We start from the raw sequence: 23,545 nt of genomic DNA on the forward strand, positions 1-23,545 counted from the left end.
AAGTGATTTGGGTAGTTTATTGCTGAATTTATTGTGGAAGTAAGAAAAACAATACAGTGAAAGACCTAAGAAGGTGGCTGTCTATAATTCTTTAATAGAGAAAGAAGAGTGATGACCCAACAGGAAACACAGGAACTCTAGTTTTTAAAAGAAATTGCTGTGCATTTAATCAAAATGGTCAGTTCTACCTGTTATGAACCTAGGAATTTTCTCACTATAACGATCTGAATAAGAGATTGCTAGCATACATGCACTCAATACTATGGAATGCAAAAATCTTTCATGACACTGTAGTGAAAAAAAAAAGTTTTTATTCTATAGACAAGTGATACGCTGGTAAAGGAACATCTTGTAGCAGTGTCTCCAGAAGCACAGGAATTCTTTCCCTTGTGTGTCAATACATTTCCTCACTATGGAATATCTGGTCCATAACAAGACTGAATTCGAGAAAAACTGTGCAATACATTATCACAATATTAAAGGTAAAACATCCAATATAGACCATGAATTCTTACCATGAGCCAAGAAAGGAACTTTACATTCTGGTTCAAAAATTTATTACAAGTTGCTGGTGGTCAGGAAATAGAAAAATCTCCAGAAACTCATAAGCAAATCAAAAGAAACCTTATTGGCCACTCCTATCGTAATTAGAATATATGGAGTCCACAACACATCTAATGATAAAAAAATGTTGTCTGTAACCTGTCACAATTGATGTACGAGGGTTGAATGAAAAGTAATGCCTCCACCTTCGTTAATTTGGTTTGGATGGGAATATTTTAATAAATAAAATGCAGAAATAATCCTTAGAATGTGATCTTTAATTACCAATTTTCACATTTCCACATCATCACCAGCCAATTCGATACATTTCTGCCAAAGGTGAACCGGTTTTCTGAAGCCATCATGGAAGAAGTCGACACTGTTTCCGCAACCACAGTCTCACAGTTCTCTCAACGTCTTCATCGGAAGCACAATGATGTCCCTGCAGATCGTTTTTCATTATTGGGAACAGATGGAAGTCTTATGGTGCTAAATCTGGACTCTATGAATGATGTCGTACACTTCATTTCAGGAGTGAGCATCTGGGGTACTCGTCGTGCACAGATCTCCCCATAGCCAAGTAAAGCAATAATGTGACCCACACGTTCTTGTGAAATGCCGATTGTGCTTGCAATTTCTCCCTGAGTGATACAACGATCGCCCTGAACCAATCTGTCAACATTTTGGTTGTGAAACTCGGTAGTTGCTTTCACATGACGTCCCACTCTTTGTTTGTCATGCATGTCAGATGTTCCCACATAAACATCTTTAAACTTACTCTCCCAAAGACCCACAGTACTCACATCAACACAATCGTCATAGACTGCTTTCATTCTCTGATGACTCTCCTTTGGGGTGACACGTCCTGCTGTCAAGAATTCAATGACTGCACATTGCTTAAATCGCATTGACCGACCGACTGCGTAGGGTTCCATACTTTACACTGTAATAACACAACCGTTCAATGCTAAGGCTTCCCCCCAACTGGAGCTGTAGAGAAGAGGTATTGGAACAAGCCAGTGTCTGCCACATACAATTCTGCCAACTGTTGAAGAGTTACGAAGGTGGAGGCATTACTTTTCAGTCAATCCTCGTATTTTACAACTAAGGTAATTGTCTTCATGAAATCATTCTTCAGGGTAGTGTATATAGCTGCTCATGTCTCATACATTATTTCGTTCAATGGTTGTTTGGTAGGATCGAAAAGATTCCTTTTAACTTCTTTGTGTTGCCATGAATCATGGTGTCAAAACTGTGGTGAAATTACTCTGCTCTTATGAGTATTTTACTATGTTACATGAGGAGTTACAATGTCAATAGATATTCAGATTCTCCATATTTGATTATTTAGGAATAAAACAAGTTCTTCTTCATTCAAAAGCACTGAGTTATTAAAAGTCTACACATTAATGTTTAACAATGATAACAGTTACTTCCATTATGGCAGAGCATAAAACAATCTGTGTCTGATGAGACGGATATGTTTAAATATCATTCAAGTGAGAAGTAAATATGTTAACAACACAAAACTTTAACACACTCCCTTATTTATAACTTACTCAAGTTTATATTATTGCATAACTGTCGTAGTAGGACAGCAATTAATGATTTTTTTTTCATAAATCTGCAAGCTAGTTTTCTGTATTTACTCTTGAAATTGTAATTTCACCAGCTACAACTAACTCTCGAACAAAGCAATGTCCAAAACTAAAATGTTTTGTCTGTTGGAGAACTCAGGAATCAGTGTGAGTCGGAAGCAGCTTCATTGTCCACTCATAGGCAAAGTTTCGAATCCTTTTGCTGGCAAAGTTCAGTTAAAAGTCTCTTGATCCAAATTATTTCTTTTACTGCTTCACTACCTCCTACAACTTTTGATTTATCATAGCTTTTCTTCTCTGGTTTAAGTATATCGAAGGACAAGCAAATAATAACAATTAGTGATTATAGTATGTGATCAGTTTATAAAAACTTTGCACACTTGACAATGGCTTTTTGTGTAAGGTCCATTCATTGTAATTTGGACTGTGAGTGATTTTTCTTTATCGGACTTCGTTGTTTGAATAATTCTAAAGCTTTGGTTCGCATTGGACCTATGATATAATTTGTAACTTGGAACCTTTAGTCTTCCCAAGACGCTGTTTAAATGGCACAACAGCTTGCAAAATAAATGAATTAAATTAAATAACATAGTCACTTACATTAATTCTGTTGCTGTGTGCAACTATGAGTTTGTCTGGTGAGATTGCGTCTCAATATATATAATAATGGCGATGTGCCAAACAATTATCTGCAGCAATGGCAGATATGTGTCTGATCAGGACGGCTTACAGAACCAAAAAGGTGCTGTCTTCTTGGCAAGACAGCTGAACCGCGTAATTTTTCTAATGTTTCAGCCGTTGCACGCTACAATCGATACAACCGCGTATACTAGTTAATATATTATGTAATTCTTTAGTTATATTGTAAACTCATATCTACACCCATCCTGTAAATGTGCCTTTAAATTTCCCCATGAATTACGAGGCAGTACAATATTTACCTACATATTAAAATACAGTTCATGGTATACAATATTTGAATGAGTCGCGTGCGCCCAGAAGATTTCAATGTTCCTATTGCGGCTGCCGTGCATGCGCTGTCCCGTTTATTTCAATGTGGCAGTTGCCATTAGTTGAACTCGCGACATGGTGGTCACGGTTTACAGACAGTCCGTACGTGCGTGTGCGCAAGACATCACTGTGACAGGACATTCCAAGAAGTTTATACAAAAAAATATGCACTAACATCTAAAACAGGTAGAATAATCTTAAAACTACATATGTTGAAGGACAATACATTTCATTATTGGTCATTGTCTCTCATGGAAAGTATAGCTTTTAAAATGTCTTTCTGTTTCAGATTAGCTGTCCTTATAGGGCATGTCGTCCTTTGCAGTTCATATATGCAATACATACAATGATAACGCAAAGGTGAGCATTGTTTTGGTAGTTTGCCAAACGTAGATGTTATTGAATATCGACGTCACTGTTCACAGATTTGACAACCGATATGTGAGCATGTTCACTCGTTGAACTGTGTGTTTTCACTCATAACACTATTCTTCCTAGGTCATGCATCGCGTGATTGAAGACCAGTGGGTTTCCATTTTACAACATACGTTCCTTGAGGGTATGGATGCAATACTTCAAACGGTAAACTGCTGGCGTCGATCCTCGATTTGTCCATGTAAGAGTGGCCGTCGTATTCCGAGAACATTACAGTCCCTGGAGTCCCATCCAAAATTTCTCCACTCCTGGAGTTGTCTTCAATGCTTTTGTGCATCACGACAGTAGGTCCAGTGGTTTACCAGTTCCTTATTTTGCACAGTTATATCGTGGTAAATGTCATTCGGTGTTGCACTTTACATGCACAGTTCCATCGCGCTCTCAGTTTATCTCGCGGCGTACAAAGAATGTTTGTTATCAAGTTTTTTTAGATAAATATTTCATTGCGATCATTCTCATAGCGATATATGAAGAATAGTTTTAACAATTTTGCACACATACTTCATCGCAATTACAGGCATTGCGATGTATGTAGAATGTCTTTAAAGCAGTCTCTTTCACATAAATCTCCTGATTTGACACATTTTGATACATATTATAAATTCTGCTCACATTTTCGCACCAACATATTCCTTTTTGCTTTACACCAATATTTACACGTAAATACATTACATTTTGACTTTATGTGGAGTAGAAGTGTTTACATAATATTACAGACATTACAGAGTTTTGAGCCAAGAATTTGCATTCGCGCAATGATGTCACCTGAAATTTGGAAGATTGGACACAACATCTGGATACATCAGCAAAGAAGCCCAATCACACATTTACTAATGGACAGACATCTAAAGAAACACACTAAAATCAAACCTACAGAATTCTCTTGTTATGAGTATGTATAGAGTGTGTATATGGCCTTGGCTTCACATAGACATGTGTTATACAATATGAAGTGAATCTAATCCGTTCCTAGGTGATAGTATTTGGTTGTCGTGTTGTTTTGCATATACGTCAATCAGCCATGAATAGTCCTTGACCAACGCTATAGTTAGTCAAATATGTTGTCTCAAAATATTTTCATCGCACTTGCGTAAATGTCATCATAACATTTGCATTAAAATGTAGGCTGATGTTGTTTATGTACGTTCGGCGAAGTCGAAATCTCTTCTTTCTTCGCCTATTGCTGGCTGGTTTTCTTATGATACCTAATTTCCGTGCAGCAGTACTGAGAGGTATGTGTGTTTTATAAATATACAGCTTTCTTACTCATTACTAATAGATATACGTTTACTGTTTGGAATGAAATACTCTTAAATTTCGATTAGCGTAATGCCCAATGATTCTATTTGTTTTTGTGTTCTGCAACAGGTGTGCACCAGGATGCGGTAAGTTGACAATTACACATGGACCGTCGTACAGCAGACGTTACTTCGCGTTGCGCCGCTTTAGAGCAGAAGATTTGGGGATGAGTACGCAATAGTACTTGCATACCTACCTTGAATTACTGATTTCGCTTACCAGTACACCAGTAGTATCTGTTTCTTGCATTAGCATGCTGTGTCAGCGTGGTTATTACATCTCTCACCTTTTTATCACGTGACACCTGTCGAGATGAAATCTTTGACAGTGGATTGCTCCACTCATTTGATTCTTTGCGGTCGAACATAAGCTCGTTAGGTGTATAGTTTGTGTCATATACATTCAGGTTGTTGAGAACTTCTTCAAATAGTGACAAATAACTTACCCAACAAGAATGCTCTGTAGGTATATAAGTCCTCATGAATCTGTTCAGTTCTCCGAAAATTCGTTCAGGAGGGTTTGATTGTGAGCTAACCTTCGAGATAAAGATGCTCTTAATGCTATTGTCCTTTAAGAATTGACACCATTTGTACCCTGTACAGTTTGTGGCGTTATCAGATAAAATTGCCTTGGGTTTTCCCACGTGAGGAATGTACTCACGTGAGAACCGTCTGATGATGGCGTTAGCAGTTGCAGATTTTACGGCGTACAACTTAACATCTTTAGGAAATATGTCATAAAATGCTAAAATTACTTCACACCAACACTACTTGCTGGATGTAGACCACTTATCTCCATACTTACAGTCTCCAGAGGTTTGTCAGGTGTATGGAATGTAGATCTGTCTTTGAAAATAGGTTCTGAGGTTTAGATTTTCTGACAAAATATGCGTGTTTTTAAGTACATTGTGAATTTTTCGCCTCATATTAGCGAAATAACAATATGTGTTAAGTTTTGCAAGGCACTTCTTCGTTCCATAATGTCCCCCAACTAAATGTGTGTGACAGATTAAGTTCTGTTCCAAGTCCACGGGAATACATACACACCAGTTAGAGCCATCATGATGATGACGATAGACTAAGACGTCATCATATATCAGATAATGGCTAGACAGTGGATGGTCATGTTGATCTATGTCTACAGTCATTACCTTGTTCTACTGCGTATCAGAGTTTTGTAAAGCTGCCATATTTCTACACAAATCAATGTAATATTGGTAATATTGTTTATCCTGCATTAGGAGACTTCTGTAGTCGTTCACATTATCAAGATCACTGTTACAATCATCCATACCTTGCGGAAGATGGGACAAAGCATTAGCAATGATGTTGTCTTTTGCTTTAATGTATACAATATCAAATGAGTAATTCTGCAGAAATAAAGCCCAGCTTGATAATTTAGGATGAACTAACTCACATGTTAACAAGAATGTTGGTGATCTGTATAAATTTTCGTGTGTTTACCATACAAATAATAGTCAAACTTTTTGAAAGCCCAGACAAAAGAAAGAGTTTCAAATTCAGTGGCTGAATAAGTACATTCATATTCTCTTAAAGTATGGCTTGCAAATCCAGTGATTTTTTCCTGTTCCTCTTCTCAGTTCTTAACTACTTGAAATAGGCAACAACCCAAGCCATTGCAAGAAGCGTCACATGTCATACAAAAATCTAAACTAAAGTCTGGATGGTCTAAAATGTTTGCATTCACCAATGAGTGCTTAATGTTATAAAAATCTTGCTGGCACTGCTCAAACGAGATCCATACCTGATTCTTCTTAAGTAAATTTAGGAGACGCTTGCTGTTCAATAGTTGTTATGACAGGAAACGTCGAAAGAAAGAACAGAGTTCGAGAAATGACTTCAGTTGTTTTTTAGTGCAAGGACTAGGAAAATTCCTAATAGCGTCCCACTTACCTGGATCAGGGTGTACTTTGTGCATTAATTATGTGTCCAAGATACCTAATCTCACTACAAGCAAATTTTGACTTCTTTAGGTTAGCTATTACACCAGCTTGTGCAAAATTTATCCAGAATCTTTTCAGAGTGTCAAGATGTTCATTCAAAGTGTTACTAGTTATCAAAAGCTCATCGACGAAATGTGTAACAGTCTCAACTAACTTGTCACCAATCACAGTATCCAAACCAGTAATAAATACGCCTGAGCTGATGCTCAATCCGGAAGGAAAATGACAGAATTGATATGTTCGCCCCCTAAATATGAAAGCAGTATATTTACTGGAATCAGGAGTTATTGCGATTTGCCAAAACGAATTTGTCAAGTCGATGGTGGAAAAGTACTTATCATCTAAAAATTTATAATTTCATTTATGGAACATGCGTCCAACACTACTCTAATATTTCCGATAGGTTTCTTGACAACAAGTAAATGACTACAGTATGGAGATGTGGAAGGTTCGATGATTTTCCACCCTTACATCTGTTTAAGTTCTTGCCACACCGCAGGTCGTTGAGATAGTGGTACATTAGAGGTTTTGTGATACAAAATTTGTTGAGGCTTGACTTCAGTATTGTAAACATATTTCTTAATGACACCTGGTCGTTTAGTAAAGGCCTGTATATACTTAGACAGTACTTGTTAAAGCTCATTGCGTTCATCACCAGTAATAGCAGTGGGTTCACTTAAGTTATGGCTAATCAGTGTTTTCAAGTCATCATATTCCGTATCAGATGCGAGTGTCTGTACGTTTGTTTCGTCGCTCTCTTCCAAAAATTGAATTTTGTACCCTGTACAATACTTGTCATGTTTGAGAGTCCTGCTATCCAAATCAATCGTGATTTCACTGCCCTTATGTCTAAGGTAACATTTACGTTTCTAGAAGTCAATAATACTGTCCTTCTCACATAACATCTCTAAACCTATAATACAATTAGTAACTAGATTCTGGACCACGAGGAATGGCCATTGTACTGTTCCATTACCTATCTAAATGCTCACAAAAACCTGTTTCGTAACTCTACTAGACTTACTACCTATGGCACTTAAAATCTTACACTTTTGAACAGGAAACTCTGCACAGGTTCAAATTCAATTATTTTCTTATAGAAATTATATGACAAAACCATGACAGCTGCTCCTGTGTCCAAAACAATACTGGTTAATATGTGAATCTGTGTCTGCGAAAACAGAGATATTTAAATGTAATTCAGGCTATTAAATAAAACAGTTTACAACACAAACTTTAATGAAAGTGTTGTCTGCAATGTGTCGCGATTGATATTTTATGAAGTGAGGTACTCGTCTTCATGAAATCCTTCGTCAGGATAGTGTATGTAGTTTCTCATGTGTCAGATATTATTTCATTCAATGCTTGTTTGCACATTAGTGTCGAAAATGGTAAATCCTTTTAACTTCTTCGTGTTGCCACAAATCGCAATATCAACTATGGTGAAAGCACTCTCCTCATACAAGTATTTAGCCATGTTACATGAAGAGCTACGAGCTTCAATAGATATTTAAGTTTCTTACCGTACATTTGAAAATAATTCTACCAAGTTCTTTATCGAGTTTGCAGTGTAGCTCGCGAAGTAAATACTGGTTAATATGTGAAAACAACCGTCACCTAAGGAGACACCATCTTGGTTATCTAGATCGTTATTCCCGCCTCTGATTTTTCGTTGACATTTCTTGAAGCTAGTTGCGAACACAGTTCACAGTAGAATTTCCTGTGTTACGAGTTACTCTCCTGAATTGCAATCGTTCGTGAATGTTCTTTCCTGGACCGACAGATGGGCGACTAGCAGCAGTTTGAAACGAAATTTGTGGTGATTTATTGCGTGCACAGATATCTACGCAGATAAAATGTGTCTGTCATGGATCTTTCCCTGCCTGTTTACATAGAACCGACGTATGGGAGACACCCTACTGTCAGTGTGCTGAGGAAACAATTGTTGATATAAATCACTTCTTATTTCAGTGTAGACTCTATGAGAAAGGCAGAGTCAACTTTTTAAAGGAGCTGTTAAGACTTGGTCACTGCTATTGTTCGCGTCGTGTAAGAAGACGCCCAATTTCCAGCCGTTCTGTGCATCCCCCTCCACTAACCACTGGCGGCCAAAATATTCATTCTCTTTCCGAGCGCCTAGCAGGGAGTTACAGCTAGAGAGCGAGAATCTCGCATCTACATGCAGCACTGTTGCCGCACTTCGCGACGACCGAATTATTCATTCAACTATCAGTTTTTTGTTTCCTTTTTTTCTTGTAGCAGTATAGTCGTGAATGTGTATCTTGTAAATGTTTAAGGGCTATAAAAAGAAGTCAGGTGACGGCAGTAAACGTGAAGTGCTTCACAACGTGAATTTAAAAGCAGGTCTCCTACTGTTCACATTGGAAAACACAAGAATGGACTACAGAACCATGTGATGTCAGCAAGAGAACTGTAAAGGAAATTGTAAAGGAAAGTGTCAGAGCTGTAGGAGCCGTGGAAACAGTTGATTTCGTGTCGCCTGGAGAGCATCGAAATCCCGAGGAATCTGTAACACAAATGGATAGTTTTAACAACGATGTTATAAAGTTCTCCATGTGAATGACGAATGCCCGACGTAACAAAAACGTGTTACAGTTATGCAGGCTTCAATGGTAAGCTCTTCTTCAAGGTAAAGAATTTTAAAAAACATTGATTCCAGATTTGTGAAGAAGAGAGTTTTTAGTTCAAAGAAGTGACCTAGGTGCAGCATGAACTATATCCCATACAAAGATTCATGATACAACAGAAGGAGGTAATTCAACAGTGTATTACCTTGATGAAACATGGGTCAGTTAGAATCATTCCAAGAAGATCTGCTCGAAAATGTGTGATGGTAGTGGCGGATTTAAAGTTCTCATAGGGATAGGTTCTCTGATAATTATTCTGCATGCTGACTCTTCTTCTGGTTTTATTTCTGAGATAAAACTTGTATTTACGTGCAAAAAAACAGCAGTGATTACCATTCGGCAATGAACATTGTCACTTTCGTGACAAGGTTCACAATTCTTGTCATACCTTGCTTCGAAGTCGGCCATTGCCAGTTATAATTCAACAGTTACAGATGAAACACCAAGTATAAACATCAGAAAAGCGGATATTTTCCATGGCTTAAAAATAAAAATATTAAGCACCAGACTCGTGCCAATCTCCTGCAGCTCGTTAATTTATTCTGTACAAGTCACGTGAAAGAACATACAAACTTGACTTCCTTGCACATGTATTGGATCACACAGTTCTGCGTTTACCTACATGTCACTGTCATTGTAGCCCCATGGAATTAATTTGGGCAAAGGATTTAAGGCCATGTGGGAGAAAAAAACAAAACATTCAAGATAACATACAGTGAATCACTTGTGCATGAAGCAATAGACAATGAGGCAACAGACAACATCCCACCTGAAGCGTGGGCGGAGACTGTGTGGTATGCTGAAAAGCTTCAGAAAGAAGAATTTGACAGGGAAGTGATGATGGATATAAGCCTTGAACCTATCATCGTAATTCTAAAATCAGAATGTTTGGAAACAGACTCAAATAGAAGTGACGATGGTATTACAATGTAGACTTTGGAACAAACTAATAATATTTATTAGTTTTAAAGACTCGTGGTTTAAAAAATGTGTTTGTCAACATATTAGTTACTTCTTCTTCTTCTTGCGCTACTGCCTCTTCGTGGACTGCATTTTCCTCTTCTTCTCCCAGAACCTATTCATTTTTTCTCTTTTTCTCTCCCGCTCTTCTTCCGAGATCTTGAGTGTCCGTTTCTCCTGTCGGCTCCACTAGTGACACACTAATCTATTCCTGTATTCTTGTCTGTCATTGATCTCCGACATATTGGTCGGTGTATATTTGTTCCTCCAACTTTCCTTTCCTTCGACCTTGATCCCCAATTCCAACCAGTCCTTCCAAAGTTCAACAACCCGCTTGGTTCCTGTCTTTCCCCTTGTCCTCCTTGTTGTTTCCCACACTCTCTTCAGCATTCTGTCCATGCTCATCCTAACTACATGCACAGCAAACTTTGTCCTTTTGAGTCTGATTTCCTCAGATATTGTTCTCATGTTCCGGTAAAATTCTTCACTAAGTCTTCGCATCCACCTCTCTCCACCTTGGGACCTAGTATTTTTCTCAGTATTTTTCTCTCTTCTTTCTGTAGTTGTTCTGCCCCATTTCTTCCAAGTGTCATCGTCTCAGCAGCATATAATACTGCATTCCTCACCATTGCCTTGTAGTGCTTATCTTTGCCTCTGTGGATATATTCTACTTATTGTATATCTCTCTCGTCATGCAGAAGGCTGACCTCATCTTCTTTGTCCTCTGTTATTCCCTCCTTGCTCCTGTTCCTTCCTGTTATAAATTCTCCCACATATTTAAATTTGTCCACCATTTGCACAGTGCCTTTCGGTGTTTCCCAGTCTGCAATGGTATTTATCAGTTACATACATAATAATAAGAACTTCCTAGCCTTTTTGATTAGGACTTTGTATCGTTTTAATTATGCATACTATAATGTTCAATATATTGCCCCCACCTTTGTCATTTTCAAGGCACAAACTGGATAAGGCCCTAAAATAACAGTAGCTGTTACTTGTCGAGATATCGGTGGTTTACGATGTTATCGGTCAGATTCCGTGGAGTTATTCGCGGATGACGGTTAACTGTTTGCTTGTTCAATGTAATATAAATGTGGTCTCTCACTGGAATATCGAACGTGTTATTGGCGCCACGCAGAGTAAATATGTGGAGCAGTGGACATGAGTTAATGATGTTAGTTAATATTTCTCTTATGGCGATTGTTCGAAATTGTTTTTAATGATTATTATTCCTCTCATAGATTTGAACGTATAATACAATGTACCGTAGACAAACGAGCCTGACTGTTATCCTCAGCAATGCAGTTCGCAGCATGGACTTTTATTTGCCCGTTCTATGCAGCCGCGCATATGCAGTTCTCATCCCCCTCACGCTTCCTTTCCTCTCCCCCCCTATTGCGCGGAAGCGCCTTCCTAGGTGATGGGAGCTCTAACCACTGTGCACGATCCCAGTTCTCGGAGACACAACCAGGAGGTCCTACAACGCCATATCCAGACTTTTAGCTAAAGACGATATAAAAATTTAAACGGAATTGTGACCAGTGAACTTAACTAAAGAAATGAATTAACAACTAAGTGGTTAACTGTCAATTGTGTCTGAGGACGTATATGAATGAAGAAGAACAAATGTTACTTTGCTATGTGTATATGTATCAATACATTTAATTTGTGATGGCTAAAAAGTCATTATGCTAGAAGCCAATAAAATAAAAAAAATCTACGCAGATAGATTGTTGCATATGCATTGGTACTTTAATACCTGTGTCTTTGAAAAACATGTGCGTATCATCTCTGACGAGTTCATAAGGGAATTCGGCTATCAGCGGACAAAGTTAAGGGAACGGCTGTGTTATTGTAAATAAATGAAGTATTTTAAAATGGCCAGCAGTATAATACGCCTGTCATTCCTCAGCAACGTAAATCGAAAGGTATCGCACCTTGTGGATTTGGTGACGTACGCAATCGTGAATATGTTAAAAGAAATGTGTCGAACTTGCTTAATAGTGAATTATCCACACACACACAAATCTTGAACGAGTACATTCTGTGTATTGTTTCCATATCCAGAAACGAAAGAGTAACTAATGAAATGAGTTTACTGCATAATTAAGGATTTCGTAGCAGTGAGGACGTTGGAAGTAACGTAAAGTAATATTACTGCGTGAGAAACGATGAGGTACAGTTCGTTCTTGTTTCATTTAAAACCTTCAGTTGTTCCTTTTGTAAGAAAAAAAATTGTTAAGTAAAACTTTTACATTCGTCTTAGTTACTCACGAAAGATTACTGTATGCAGCTACATGTGAATGGAAAAAAATATTAATGGATACAGATTAATTTTTTTCTGTAGGACCCTCATACACAGGGCTTTATTGCATTTAGATTCAATTTCCCCACACACAGTATAAGTCCTGTAGCACTCAACAAAACTTCTTTAGTAAAGGATGAGAGCTTGTGCAGAATAGGACTTATTGCTACTAGTTGGTTCTTAAGGTTTTAACATGTATCTAAATTGTGCGTCAATTTTGGAAAGGGGAGGGAGGAGGGGGGGGGGGGTTGGAGATGGTCTTGTTATATGGAAACTCGGAATCCCCTGCTCAGAGTTAAGCTAGATAGGCCTAATTGTTTCTGGTGATAGGAAATTGTTTGGTTTGGGGTGATGAGAACTGACTTCCATACTTATTCCCTATGTATTAAGTGTGTTTCGAATTGTTAGTTATAATATGCAGACAGCCAAGCTTTTATTCAGAAAATATTAATCTTTCACTGTCTATGTTCTGTGAAACCATTATGAATTTCTTAAAAAAATCCTTAGCCCCCCATTATTATTGTTAACTGAAGTGCACCTAAGAGTTTCATCCGTTGACAATTTTATCAAGGAAAGCATCACCAGATTCAGCATACCACAAAAGTTGTTTATTTGGATAAATGTCATTTCGATTCGGGAGTCATTTTCCAGGGCAGACACTTCGTGAAGTGGGCCGCACCATGAATGAATGATATGGTTGAGTTAACTATGACTAATATTACTGCAATGCCATTCAGGAGTTTTTAATCTCTCTGACTTCACCAACAACAGTGTTTTCTGCAGTCAAAACGAAATGATCTGAATGATTGTAGTTACCACAGCTGTACCAATTGCTGATTTCCATCTCCATATATAGACTTGGCACTGTGAGAAATACCCAGTCCCATAATGGGTGTTATTGAGAGAGGTAGTACACAGAGCTTTTGCTTGGGACAATGGCAAGAGGGTTCCAACCCTAGTGCAGTCATCGAGATGTAGGTTTTCCATGATTTGCGTAAATTACGTAATGCATCTGTGTGGATGATTCCTTTGAAAGACCGTGGTTAATTTTCTTCCCCAGTCTGACATACCAAGCGAGGTGGTGCAGTGGTTAGCAAACTGGACTCGCATTCGGGAGGACGACAGTTCAAATCCATGCCTGACAATCCATACAGAGGTTGTTCCGTCTCTAATGACCTTGATGTCGAAGGGATGTTAAACCCAAATCTTCATTCCTTCTCTTCTAGTGACCTCAATGAGTTGTCAAACTCTAATATCTTCCTTCCTTCTTCCATGCTGAGTCTTTATTCAGTTTCTTACCAGGTTTCGTTTGATAGGCCCTTGTAATCTCTTCTTTTGGTTTCAACCTTGGTGACTGTGAGTGCTATGGTTTGCAGCTTCACTAAAAAATGTACTGATGTAGAACATATAGAATTTAATAATTATTGGACTTGTGAACTGCTTTTGGTTACAGTTTTGGTAGACTCCTGCCTTCAGTGGGCACATACATGTAGGTCTACTGCATGCCAAACTACATCTCGCCAGCTTATTAATGAATTTGTTCCAATTAACCCTTGAACACTAAAGAGGGGAAAATATTACATTGCTACTAAATCGTTATAAATTTTACTACTATAGATTTTATTCAGAGGAAGTCATATATAGGCTAAGTACTAGTTAATTGCAATTGTTAGATCTCCAGTGGTTTGTTACATACAAAATAAGTACAAAGTGGCATGTTTTACACCTTATAACTTGACAAATTTACTGCTCAAAATCTTATTGGAAAATAAGTCATAACTGTTATCCATTGGTTATAAATCATCATCATCATAACTGCGAAGGTATTTTACACACAAAATGAGTAGTCTTCTACTTTAGACACTACTATTATAATCTAAGCATGACCTAGCTCAGTCTTCCATGGCCACTCAGGGATCCTTCTTCTGATTCCTCATTTTCCTCATTTGCTGCTTGAAAGTGTGGGCCTACATCACTGTCATCTGTACACACATCATCATCATCATCATCATCATCATCCTATTCACTAAATTATCTATTCTTGTCAGTTTCTTCGAGCAAACCACCCAGTATGTTAGTGTCAAAATCAAACTCAGCACCATGTATGTTGTGCAAATTTTAGTAGCTAAAGATGAGATTATGCAGCTCGTGGTCTTGCAGTAACATTCTCGCTTCCCGCGCATGGGGGCCCGGGTTTGATTCCTGGTGGGGTCAGGTATTTTCCCTGCCTCGAGATGACCGGGTGTTGTGTTGTCTTCATCATCATCATCATCATCATTCATCCCCATTACAGTCGGAGGAAGGCAATGGCAAACCACCTCCGCTAGGACCTTGCCTATTCGGCGGTGTGGATCTCCCCCATCATTCCCTACGCTCCTCGGAGTATGGGACCTCATCATCATCAAAGATGAGATCAGCACTGAAGGGGGAAATGTGATGTAAATTCACACTCTTCTAACTGTGACTGCTTGATATTTCATCAAAGATGCCATACTAATATAAATTCTAAGCCACAAAACAAATATGCTGACTATCAGCAAACAGGCACACCATTAGTAAACATTCAGAACGTTCACAAAACAAGCACAAGTTTCAGCTGGATTTTGGCAGTAAATAATTCAGCCATTGTTAAAAACAATGTTGCCATCAAGGTACTCAAAACCACATGTCCAGATTGTAGGAACTGCAATTGTAAAATTTGTGCTGCACGTAGTGGCCGTGCAGTCTGATGCGCCATGTCACGGATTGTGCGCCCCCTCCCACTGAATGTTTGAGTCCTTCCTCAGGTACGGATGTGTGTTTTGTTCTTAGCGTAAATTAGTTCAAGTAGTAAGTCTAGGGGCCGATGACCTCGGCAGTTTGGTCCCATAGGAATTCATACATTTTGTAAATTTTGTGAGGGTTTAGTAATCAAGGTTAATGTGCTATTAGAAGTAAACCCCTATTCCTTAGACTAATGCTATGTTTGGTTTCTTTGTCACCATAATTATTTATACGAGAGGTTTCTTTGGCCCAATACAATGAAAATAACCATTATTTCAAAAAACAGCTATCTGGCACAGTGTACCAGCAACTTGGTACTAGTTAGCCACAGATTTCAAAAAAGTAAATCGTTGACCAGCATATGCTGAGAACCCTCTAACACACTGAAAGTGCTGTGTGAATTCCTCTCGACTAGAAAACTGTATTTGTGAAATTATTAAAGGGGCATCATGGAATTCATTTTAATTGTAAAAATAAAACTAAAAATCAATTGTATAGAAGTAGGTCCAGTTGATGATGGTATAACACAGTCTGTTCAATCAGTGAAGCTTAAAATCTGAGTCATGTGGCTGGCCAGTGCATCAGTGTATTAAAAGAGTGAGGTGCTGGTGTGACTGTGGCATTGGACTCATATTCAGGAGTGGGATTAAATTTTGCTCTGGCCTTCCAGAGTTACATTTATATACTTTAAGACAATATTATGAAAAGCAGAGACTGCTTCACACCATACAGCAGAGATGTTAAGTCGCAGACAGGCACAATGAAAACACTACTAATCATGTAAGCTTTCGGCCAGAAGGCCTTCTTCTGAAATAGACAACATACACACACACATTCACACAAACACAGTGGTCATGTTCGTGTCAGCTGCATCTGCGTGAATGTGTGTGTGTGGTGTCTGTTTCAGAAGAAGGCCTTCTGGCTGAAAGCTTACGTGTTTAACAGTCTTTTTATTGTGTCTGTCTGTGACTCAGCATTTGTGCTAAATGGTGAGTAGCAATCTATCCTTCTCATAATATCATCATTATTCCGTCCTGGATTTTCCATTGTTTGAATTCTATACTTTACTTAGAAAGGTTAAGATGTCTCTGAACAGGTCACAGTGGTTTTCTTTCCCCACCCTTGCCCAGTTTGAGCTCCATCTCAGCAGGAAATTGTATCCCAATCTTCCTTCCTTGGTCTGTTAATGACTGCACAATAATTTTATACTTATCTTATTGGACGTTCACGCACATAATAGTGATTAGAGATTTAATTAAGTTCCTTTGAAAAGAACATGATGTAGAGCATCTCAGATGTACAGTTTTTTGTGCAGTCTTGGTTAGCAATAGGTTTTTCTTTTTTTTAAAATAGTGGGAACTCTTTTTGTGGAGGTATTGAGAAATACTATGTAACCAGTCAGCTTTGACCAGTGATGGTTTCATACAATCATGTATTTCAACAAAGTACCGAAACCCCTTGCGAATTTGGACGAGGAGGAGGAGGAGGTTAGTGTTTAACGTCCAGTTGACAATGAGGCCGTTGGAGATGGAGCACAAGCTCAGATTAGGAAAGGTTGTCCTTTCACAGGAACAATCCCAGCATTTGCATGGAGTGATTTAGGGAAGTCATGGAAAGCCTAAATCTGGATGGTCGGACGCAGGTTTGGACCATTGTACTTCCAAATGCGAGTCCAGTGTGACATGACTGTGCTATCTTGCTCGGTATTTCGGAATTTGGACATTACCTTAAAATATCAGATCAAATTGAGAAAGTAGAATATAAAGATAACTGTGGAATACACAATTTATATAAAAGAGTATTGTCAAGCACATTCATTGGCTTCTCTCAATTGAAACAAACTAAGATTCTACAACCTGTCATTCGGGTGTGTTATGTTTCAATTTGTTGCTGTAAATGTCAAAAATACCTAGGGGGAGGGAATGTGGCAGCTTCGTATTTTTGACATACTTGTTGGCATCACCTTCCTACATAACCCTGACCTGGGGCAGTCCTACAGATCAGTCTGTCACAACACCTATACAAAAGTTCATTGGTGATGTCAATAGTCAAAGCAGAAGGGGAATACACCCCTTTTGTTACTGTGTTGCAATTATAATTGCTTTTTACACTTTGAGGACGACAGGGGATTGATAGAGATGCGTGGATTTGGAATGACACCGTCAAAGACACGGTACACACAAAGAAACGATTGTATCATGAGTCTTACCGATAAAACACCAGAGCGATGGAATGCGTACAGAACAGCCCGAAGAGATGCAAAACAGGCTGTAGCAGCAACCAAATCCTCACGTTATGATGATCTATATGCAAAATTTGACACATGTGAAGGAGAGCGGGACTTATATCGACTCACTAAAGCAAGACATTGCAATTCATATGATGTTCATCAGTTCTACGGAGTCAATGATGAGACCGGTAATCTGCTAGTTGACTGGAAGAAGGCCAAAGAACGATGGTGCAGCTACTTCAAGAAGATCTCAACAGAAGGGTTCCCCCCATCGACCAATACCCATTGGCCATGCTGTTGAAGGGCCCGTAAGAGAATTTGCAGTCGCAGAGGTAAAGACTGCTTTGAGCAAAATGAAGCCTGGGAAAGCCACTGGCCCAGATGTCCTTCCAGCAGTTATGGTGTTCCCATGATTGGAAGGTAGCCAAATGGACGGTTTGCACCTTAATTTGAAGAAAACCGAGTACATGACATCAGACAGACATGAAATTGGAACCATCATGATTAATGGTGAAGATCTGACTCATGTAAGTTTAAATATCTTGGTTCCACGATCACCGTTGATGGCCGACCCACTGAAGAGGTCAACACCAGAACTCAGGCAGCCTGGATGAGGTGGCGAACAACAACAACCGGAGTCACTTGCAACCGCAGGAGGAAAGATAATTTAAAATCAAAACTCTATCGCACTGTCATCCGACCAGTTGCCTTGTATAGTTGTGAGTGCTGGCTGACTACAGTTGAGACAGAACGCCGCCTAAGCATAATGGAAACGAAGATGCTAAGGTGGACAGCGGGCCTCACTAAGTTACATCACGTTTCTAATGACAGCATTAGGGAACAGTTTGGTGTTGCACTGATCCAAGACAAGATGCATGAGAGTCGTCTTCAATGGTTTGGGGATGTTTTACAGGCCGGTGAAGACTCTATTGCCAAGGCGGGTTACACACTTGAAATCGTCGGCAGTAGAACCAAGGGACGACCTAAGCAACGTTGGGCTCATACAATTCATAAAGACCTTAAATGCATGAACATTCACCCAGATGCAGCCCATGATAGAGTGAAATGGAGACAACGGACCCATGTAGCGGACCCCACAGGCACGCGGGACAAACGCTGAAGGAAAAGAAGTAGTACACTTTGAGCTAATGTAGCTGTGATGACATTTGAATAAAAATAAAAAAAGGACTGTGTGATGTTCTGTACCATTTATTCTTTACTTTCTTGACTTTCTTTTTCAGAAGGTACTTCTAAAACTTATTTTATATATAGTGCCTATTTTGGAGGTGTGACTGTTTTACACTCATAAAGTTAGAAGTAGACTTGAGTCACAATCAAGGTTTTGAGTAAAAACTATGATGCTTGTTGTGCTTTAAAAGCTCATCTTCAAGTGCTTACCATAGTATTTTATTACTTGTACATGGCATTTCCCACTGGTCCTGCTACAGCAGTAAAGCTCAGTTTGGTGATGAAACAGTTCTGACTAAAATAAATATGTTTATTGGAAAAATCCCAAGGAAACACTTCAGTCGAAAATCCTAGTGTAATGTAAAAGCTGAAGTGTAGATCAGGGCCAGCAGCAGTAATGGCAGCATTCCTCTACTGTTTATTGGTTGGCAACATGTCAGTTTCACATACCCAATGGGATGATACCAATGAGAGGCGAGGAAATGAGCAATGAATTTCCAGGATTGAAGTAGATACAGTTCAGTTATTCAGTGTTGTCACAAATATTGGACTGTGGGTCTTTTTTTTCCCAAATATGTCCTGAATTTGGTTGAGACCTGATAGCAAAGCTCTTACAGCAATAGCGAAAAATTTGTGACAAACAAGGTTATAAATTTCATTGCTGTGCATGTGCAGTGGTAAAATTTATAATTTGGTTTGTCACAAATGTGCAGCTACTTTTATTTTCCAAATATGTCACAATTTCCAAGACTGCAATTAGGTTGGGACCCAAGAGCACTGTTTAAACTTATAATCTTTGTTGTCATGAATATGTGACACTCTTTCTATGTATGTCACACATTGCAAGGTTGTGGTGAGATTGGAATGTGACAGTTTGGTTGTGACTTGGCAAAGCCAACAAATGTGAAAGCTAAAATATCTGGTTGTGATGACACTGATCTGTAGCTTAGCCAGAGGCCTAGGTTAGGCTGGAATATGATGGTTTTACTTGCAAAAGTTAAATTTAATATTTTATTCATCCTCAGTAACCGCAGTTGTACATATCGAAATAATCAGCAATTAGGTGCATAAAAGAAATTTACTTTCTTAACTGGTTTCGGGCACTTAGTGCCCTTCTTCAGAAGGTTACACCTATCACAATACTTGCGAATGTCGTCAGAAAGATGCATACAGCAAAATGCCATGGTACTAAAAAAATACCGGAGCAATAAGTAATTAGTTATTATTGCTCTTGTTTTCTTTTACCGTGGCACTTTGCTGTATGCATTTTATTGTTGACACAAGTAAGGCAATAGGTATAACTTCCTGAAGGAGGACACCAAGTGCCTGAAACTGGTTAAGAAATTAAATTTCTTTTATGCAACTGGTTGCTGATTACTTTGATATAAAAATTAAATTAATAATGTTTGTTGTAACATACATTGTTTCTTCCAAATATGTGAAGAATAACAAGTTTGCAGTTGGTTGGGAACAAAAAGCAAAGCTAAAATTAAATTAATAATCTTGGTTCTAAAAATATTTGCATATTTCTTCTGAATGTGTTAAGATTTTGAAGGCTGTGATTACTGATGTGAAAATGTGACTATATTCCTTTGAAACATGTAGTCTGTCAGCTGCTCTCTAATTGGGTGCCTAGACCCAGTAGCTGACACCCTTTTTCTTTCCCATCATACCTTACAGCGAGCACTGACAACACTGTTGCATGAAACAGGTAAGTAAGCCAGATCTAGACTTTTACAGAATGTAAATAATTTAGGAGTCAGGTAACAACTCAATAATAGAGGCATTGAGTCATCGGAAAGGGGGGAGGGGGAGGTGAACGAAGAAGACTGGGATCATCTAGACCACAAACCCTCGTCTACCCTATCCTCCATATCCTCATTCCCCCTAGCCTCAACACCTACTCTCCCATTCTCTTCACCTGGTCATCCTGCGTCCAATATGCCACCTTCCTGGATACTGACACCCACCTCTAATGTCTCAACACACACTTGTGTCCATATCAAGCTCACTATCAACAGTACCTGCATTTTGGTAGCTGCCATACCTGACACACCAAAAAATCACCCCCATATAGTTGGGCCAGCCATGGACAATGCATTTGCAGTGATAAGAATTACGTTGCCCAATATGCTGCACTACCCCCTAAACCTAGTCTGCAGACATAATTTCTACACCATACCCTCACACACTCCTAACCCTCAGACCACCCTCAAAAATGAGCTGTGAAGGAGCACCCTCATCACAGCCCAATATCAGCATGGACAGAAACAATTCCAGGGCTAGGGCTTCAACTATCTACCATCTTGCCTGGAAATGAGGAACATCTTACTCACAATCTTTCTCACTCACTCCCAAAATTGTATTCCGCCTCCAAACCAATCTATGCAATATCCTGGTTCATCTTAATGCCACATTCACTTCCAGCCCCATGCCACATGGGTCTGTGGAAGATGCAAATGTAAGATGTGATCAATACACACACCCAGACACATTTACTCCAATCCCTCGCAGGCTTATTCTACCCCATCAGAGGATCTCTGCACAGCATTTATGTGGAAATGACCACCAACAAGCTGTTCGCCTAAATGAATTCATCACAAGTTTGTCCGGCAGTTGTGTGTCGACAGAAAAGCTCACCCATTTTCAATGGCAGCTGCTACAAGAAAGGCATTCTCACACAAAGGTTAATTTTATAATTTTGAAAAAGTATATTAGAAGGAAATTCGAGCAACTTGTTACTTCTTCCTACATGTCTGTTGTGAAATAGCCACGATGGTAAAATAAGGTAAATTAAAGCTTATACAGATGCTTACTGATGGTAATTCTTCCCAAGTATCATACACAAATGGAAGAGAAAATGGGAAATGATGCATGTTAGTAGCCTCTTTCACACAATAAAGTTGTGAATTACAGATGTATATCGGCAACAACACACCTGGTATGTGAGATATATTTCAAGTTTGTAATACCTAAAACTTGTCAGGTTGAGTTGTAGGGAGCCAATAGTGAGGCAAGAGGAAAATTTAATTTATTAGTGTAATTGCAGCACTATGGATCTGAAGAATCACTTTAACCTCTGAAAACTAATTTTATGTTAAATCTTTTTCACACAATAGTGGTTCTCACCAGCTGAATTTTCTGTATTATGCAATTATTTATTTACACAGTGACTGTATTGCTGATAATAGTTTTGATGTGTTGATGTAGAAATGCATTAGGTTAACATTTCTTCATTAAAGGGAATTGCAATAACATAACTTGTGGCAAAAGCAAGTTTATTTTGAAAGAAGAAATAAGACCATTGGGACATGCAGATCAGAACCACAGAATAACAACCTTGGAATATTAGCACAGTATGCCATAAAAAGTAACATTTCAAAATAAGAAGCAATAGAGAATTACAATCCAACTAAAGTTCTTTTGACATAATCATTTTGTGCAGCTATTTTTTACGGTAATATTACACTAGTACTGATGATGATTTTACTTTTACCTAACAATGAAATATTCTTCAATACATGTAGACTCATGTCCAAATTGAGCATAAAGAATGCTGATATACATATCTTAAAAGGTTTACCACTGAAACAAAAAAATTTTGCAGGTATCTGGAAGTAGATGCTACTGTGTTGGTAGCAAACCAGCTTCTCCTAAGCAACCAAGTGGAACTGGAAGTAAAGTACCACCAAGTATAACATCAGTAGACGTTCCTGGTTTAAGTGCAGCAGTTTACCAAGTACCTTCAGGAGGTATACACAAAACAATAATCACAGATTTAGTATGTTCAGGAAATGAAGCTTAAAAATTGAAAAGTCTCTCTTTTTTTTTTCTAGGAGTAGGACCTGGGGCATCCAAAGACGGCGAATATAAAAATCCTGAATATTACTCATACCACAATACCTCATATTTTGAAGCTGAAATTGAAATGTTGAAATACCGTATACCTCAACCGTCAAGCCTTTCAAAATAAATGTGACACAATAATTTAGCAAATACAAAGACAACTGAGATGAAAGAGAATTGCTAGTGTCAGTTAAGTGATTTATGCTTTAATAGCTGCATGCATTCTCTCCAGTTATTTCTAAAACAAAAACTAGGTGAATACAAAATGTCTTAAGCTGTGGAGTTGCTCATTGCTGAAGATGAATGAACTTCATCTTAGATAAAACAATGAGACTACAATTATTACATAGTTTTACCTGATATGTTGTATATAAAAATAATGGAGCTTAATTGTAATAAAGTTCTGAGCTACCATTTCTTTTTGTTCTTCAAATTATTGGGCAATGTGCTTATCTGTCTACCTTTCAGTTCCTGCTAACTCTCATATATCTTTTTCTTTCTTTTTTTACATGACATTTGTTTGTGTGATTTCTCCCATTAGGAATGCTTGCTAATTGAATCTTACACAATAGCCTAAGTATATATGTGGGAATGACCACCAACAAACTGTCCATTCACATGAATGGACACAGGCAGACAGTGTTTTTTGGTAATGAGGATCACCCTGTGGCTAAACATGCCTTGGTGCACGGCCAGCACATCTTGGCACACTGTTACACCGTCCGGGTTATGTGGATACTTCCCACTGACACCAAC

The 23,545-nt window shown here is 38.5% G+C and overlaps 1 protein-coding gene across 1 annotated transcript; it reads left to right on the forward strand.

Annotated features, from left to right (window-relative positions):
• The first annotated feature begins 12,238 nt into the window (after window positions 1–12,238).
• Window positions 12,239–23,203, forward strand: LOC124798278. Its single transcript, XM_047261601.1, has 3 exons — window positions 12,239–12,385; window positions 22,551–22,695; window positions 22,780–23,203. The coding sequence occupies exons 1-3, from the start codon at window positions 12,320–12,322 to the stop codon at window positions 22,914–22,916; spliced, it is 348 nt and encodes a 115-aa protein (XP_047117557.1). The 5' UTR covers window positions 12,239–12,319; the 3' UTR covers window positions 22,917–23,203.
• Window positions 23,204–23,545: the final 342 nt, after the last annotated feature.

Source organism: Schistocerca piceifrons, chromosome 5, assembly GCF_021461385.2.
Source record: "Schistocerca piceifrons isolate TAMUIC-IGC-003096 chromosome 5, iqSchPice1.1, whole genome shotgun sequence".
Lineage (NCBI taxonomy): Eukaryota > Metazoa > Arthropoda > Insecta > Orthoptera > Acrididae > Schistocerca > Schistocerca piceifrons.

Bases quoted from the DNA above. Each gene is read 5' to 3' on its own strand.
- LOC124798278 (XM_047261601.1), top strand. From the start codon at position 12,320: ATGAAGTATTTTAAAATGGCCAGCAGTATAATACGCCTGTCATTCCTC. The intron at 12,386-22,550 runs GTATCGCACCTT...AAAATTTTGCAG, and splicing joins TCAGCAACGTAAATCGAAAG to GTATCTGGAAGTAGATGCTA. The intron at 22,696-22,779 runs GTATACACAAAA...TTTTTTTTCTAG, and splicing joins TTACCAAGTACCTTCAGGAG to GAGTAGGACCTGGGGCATCC.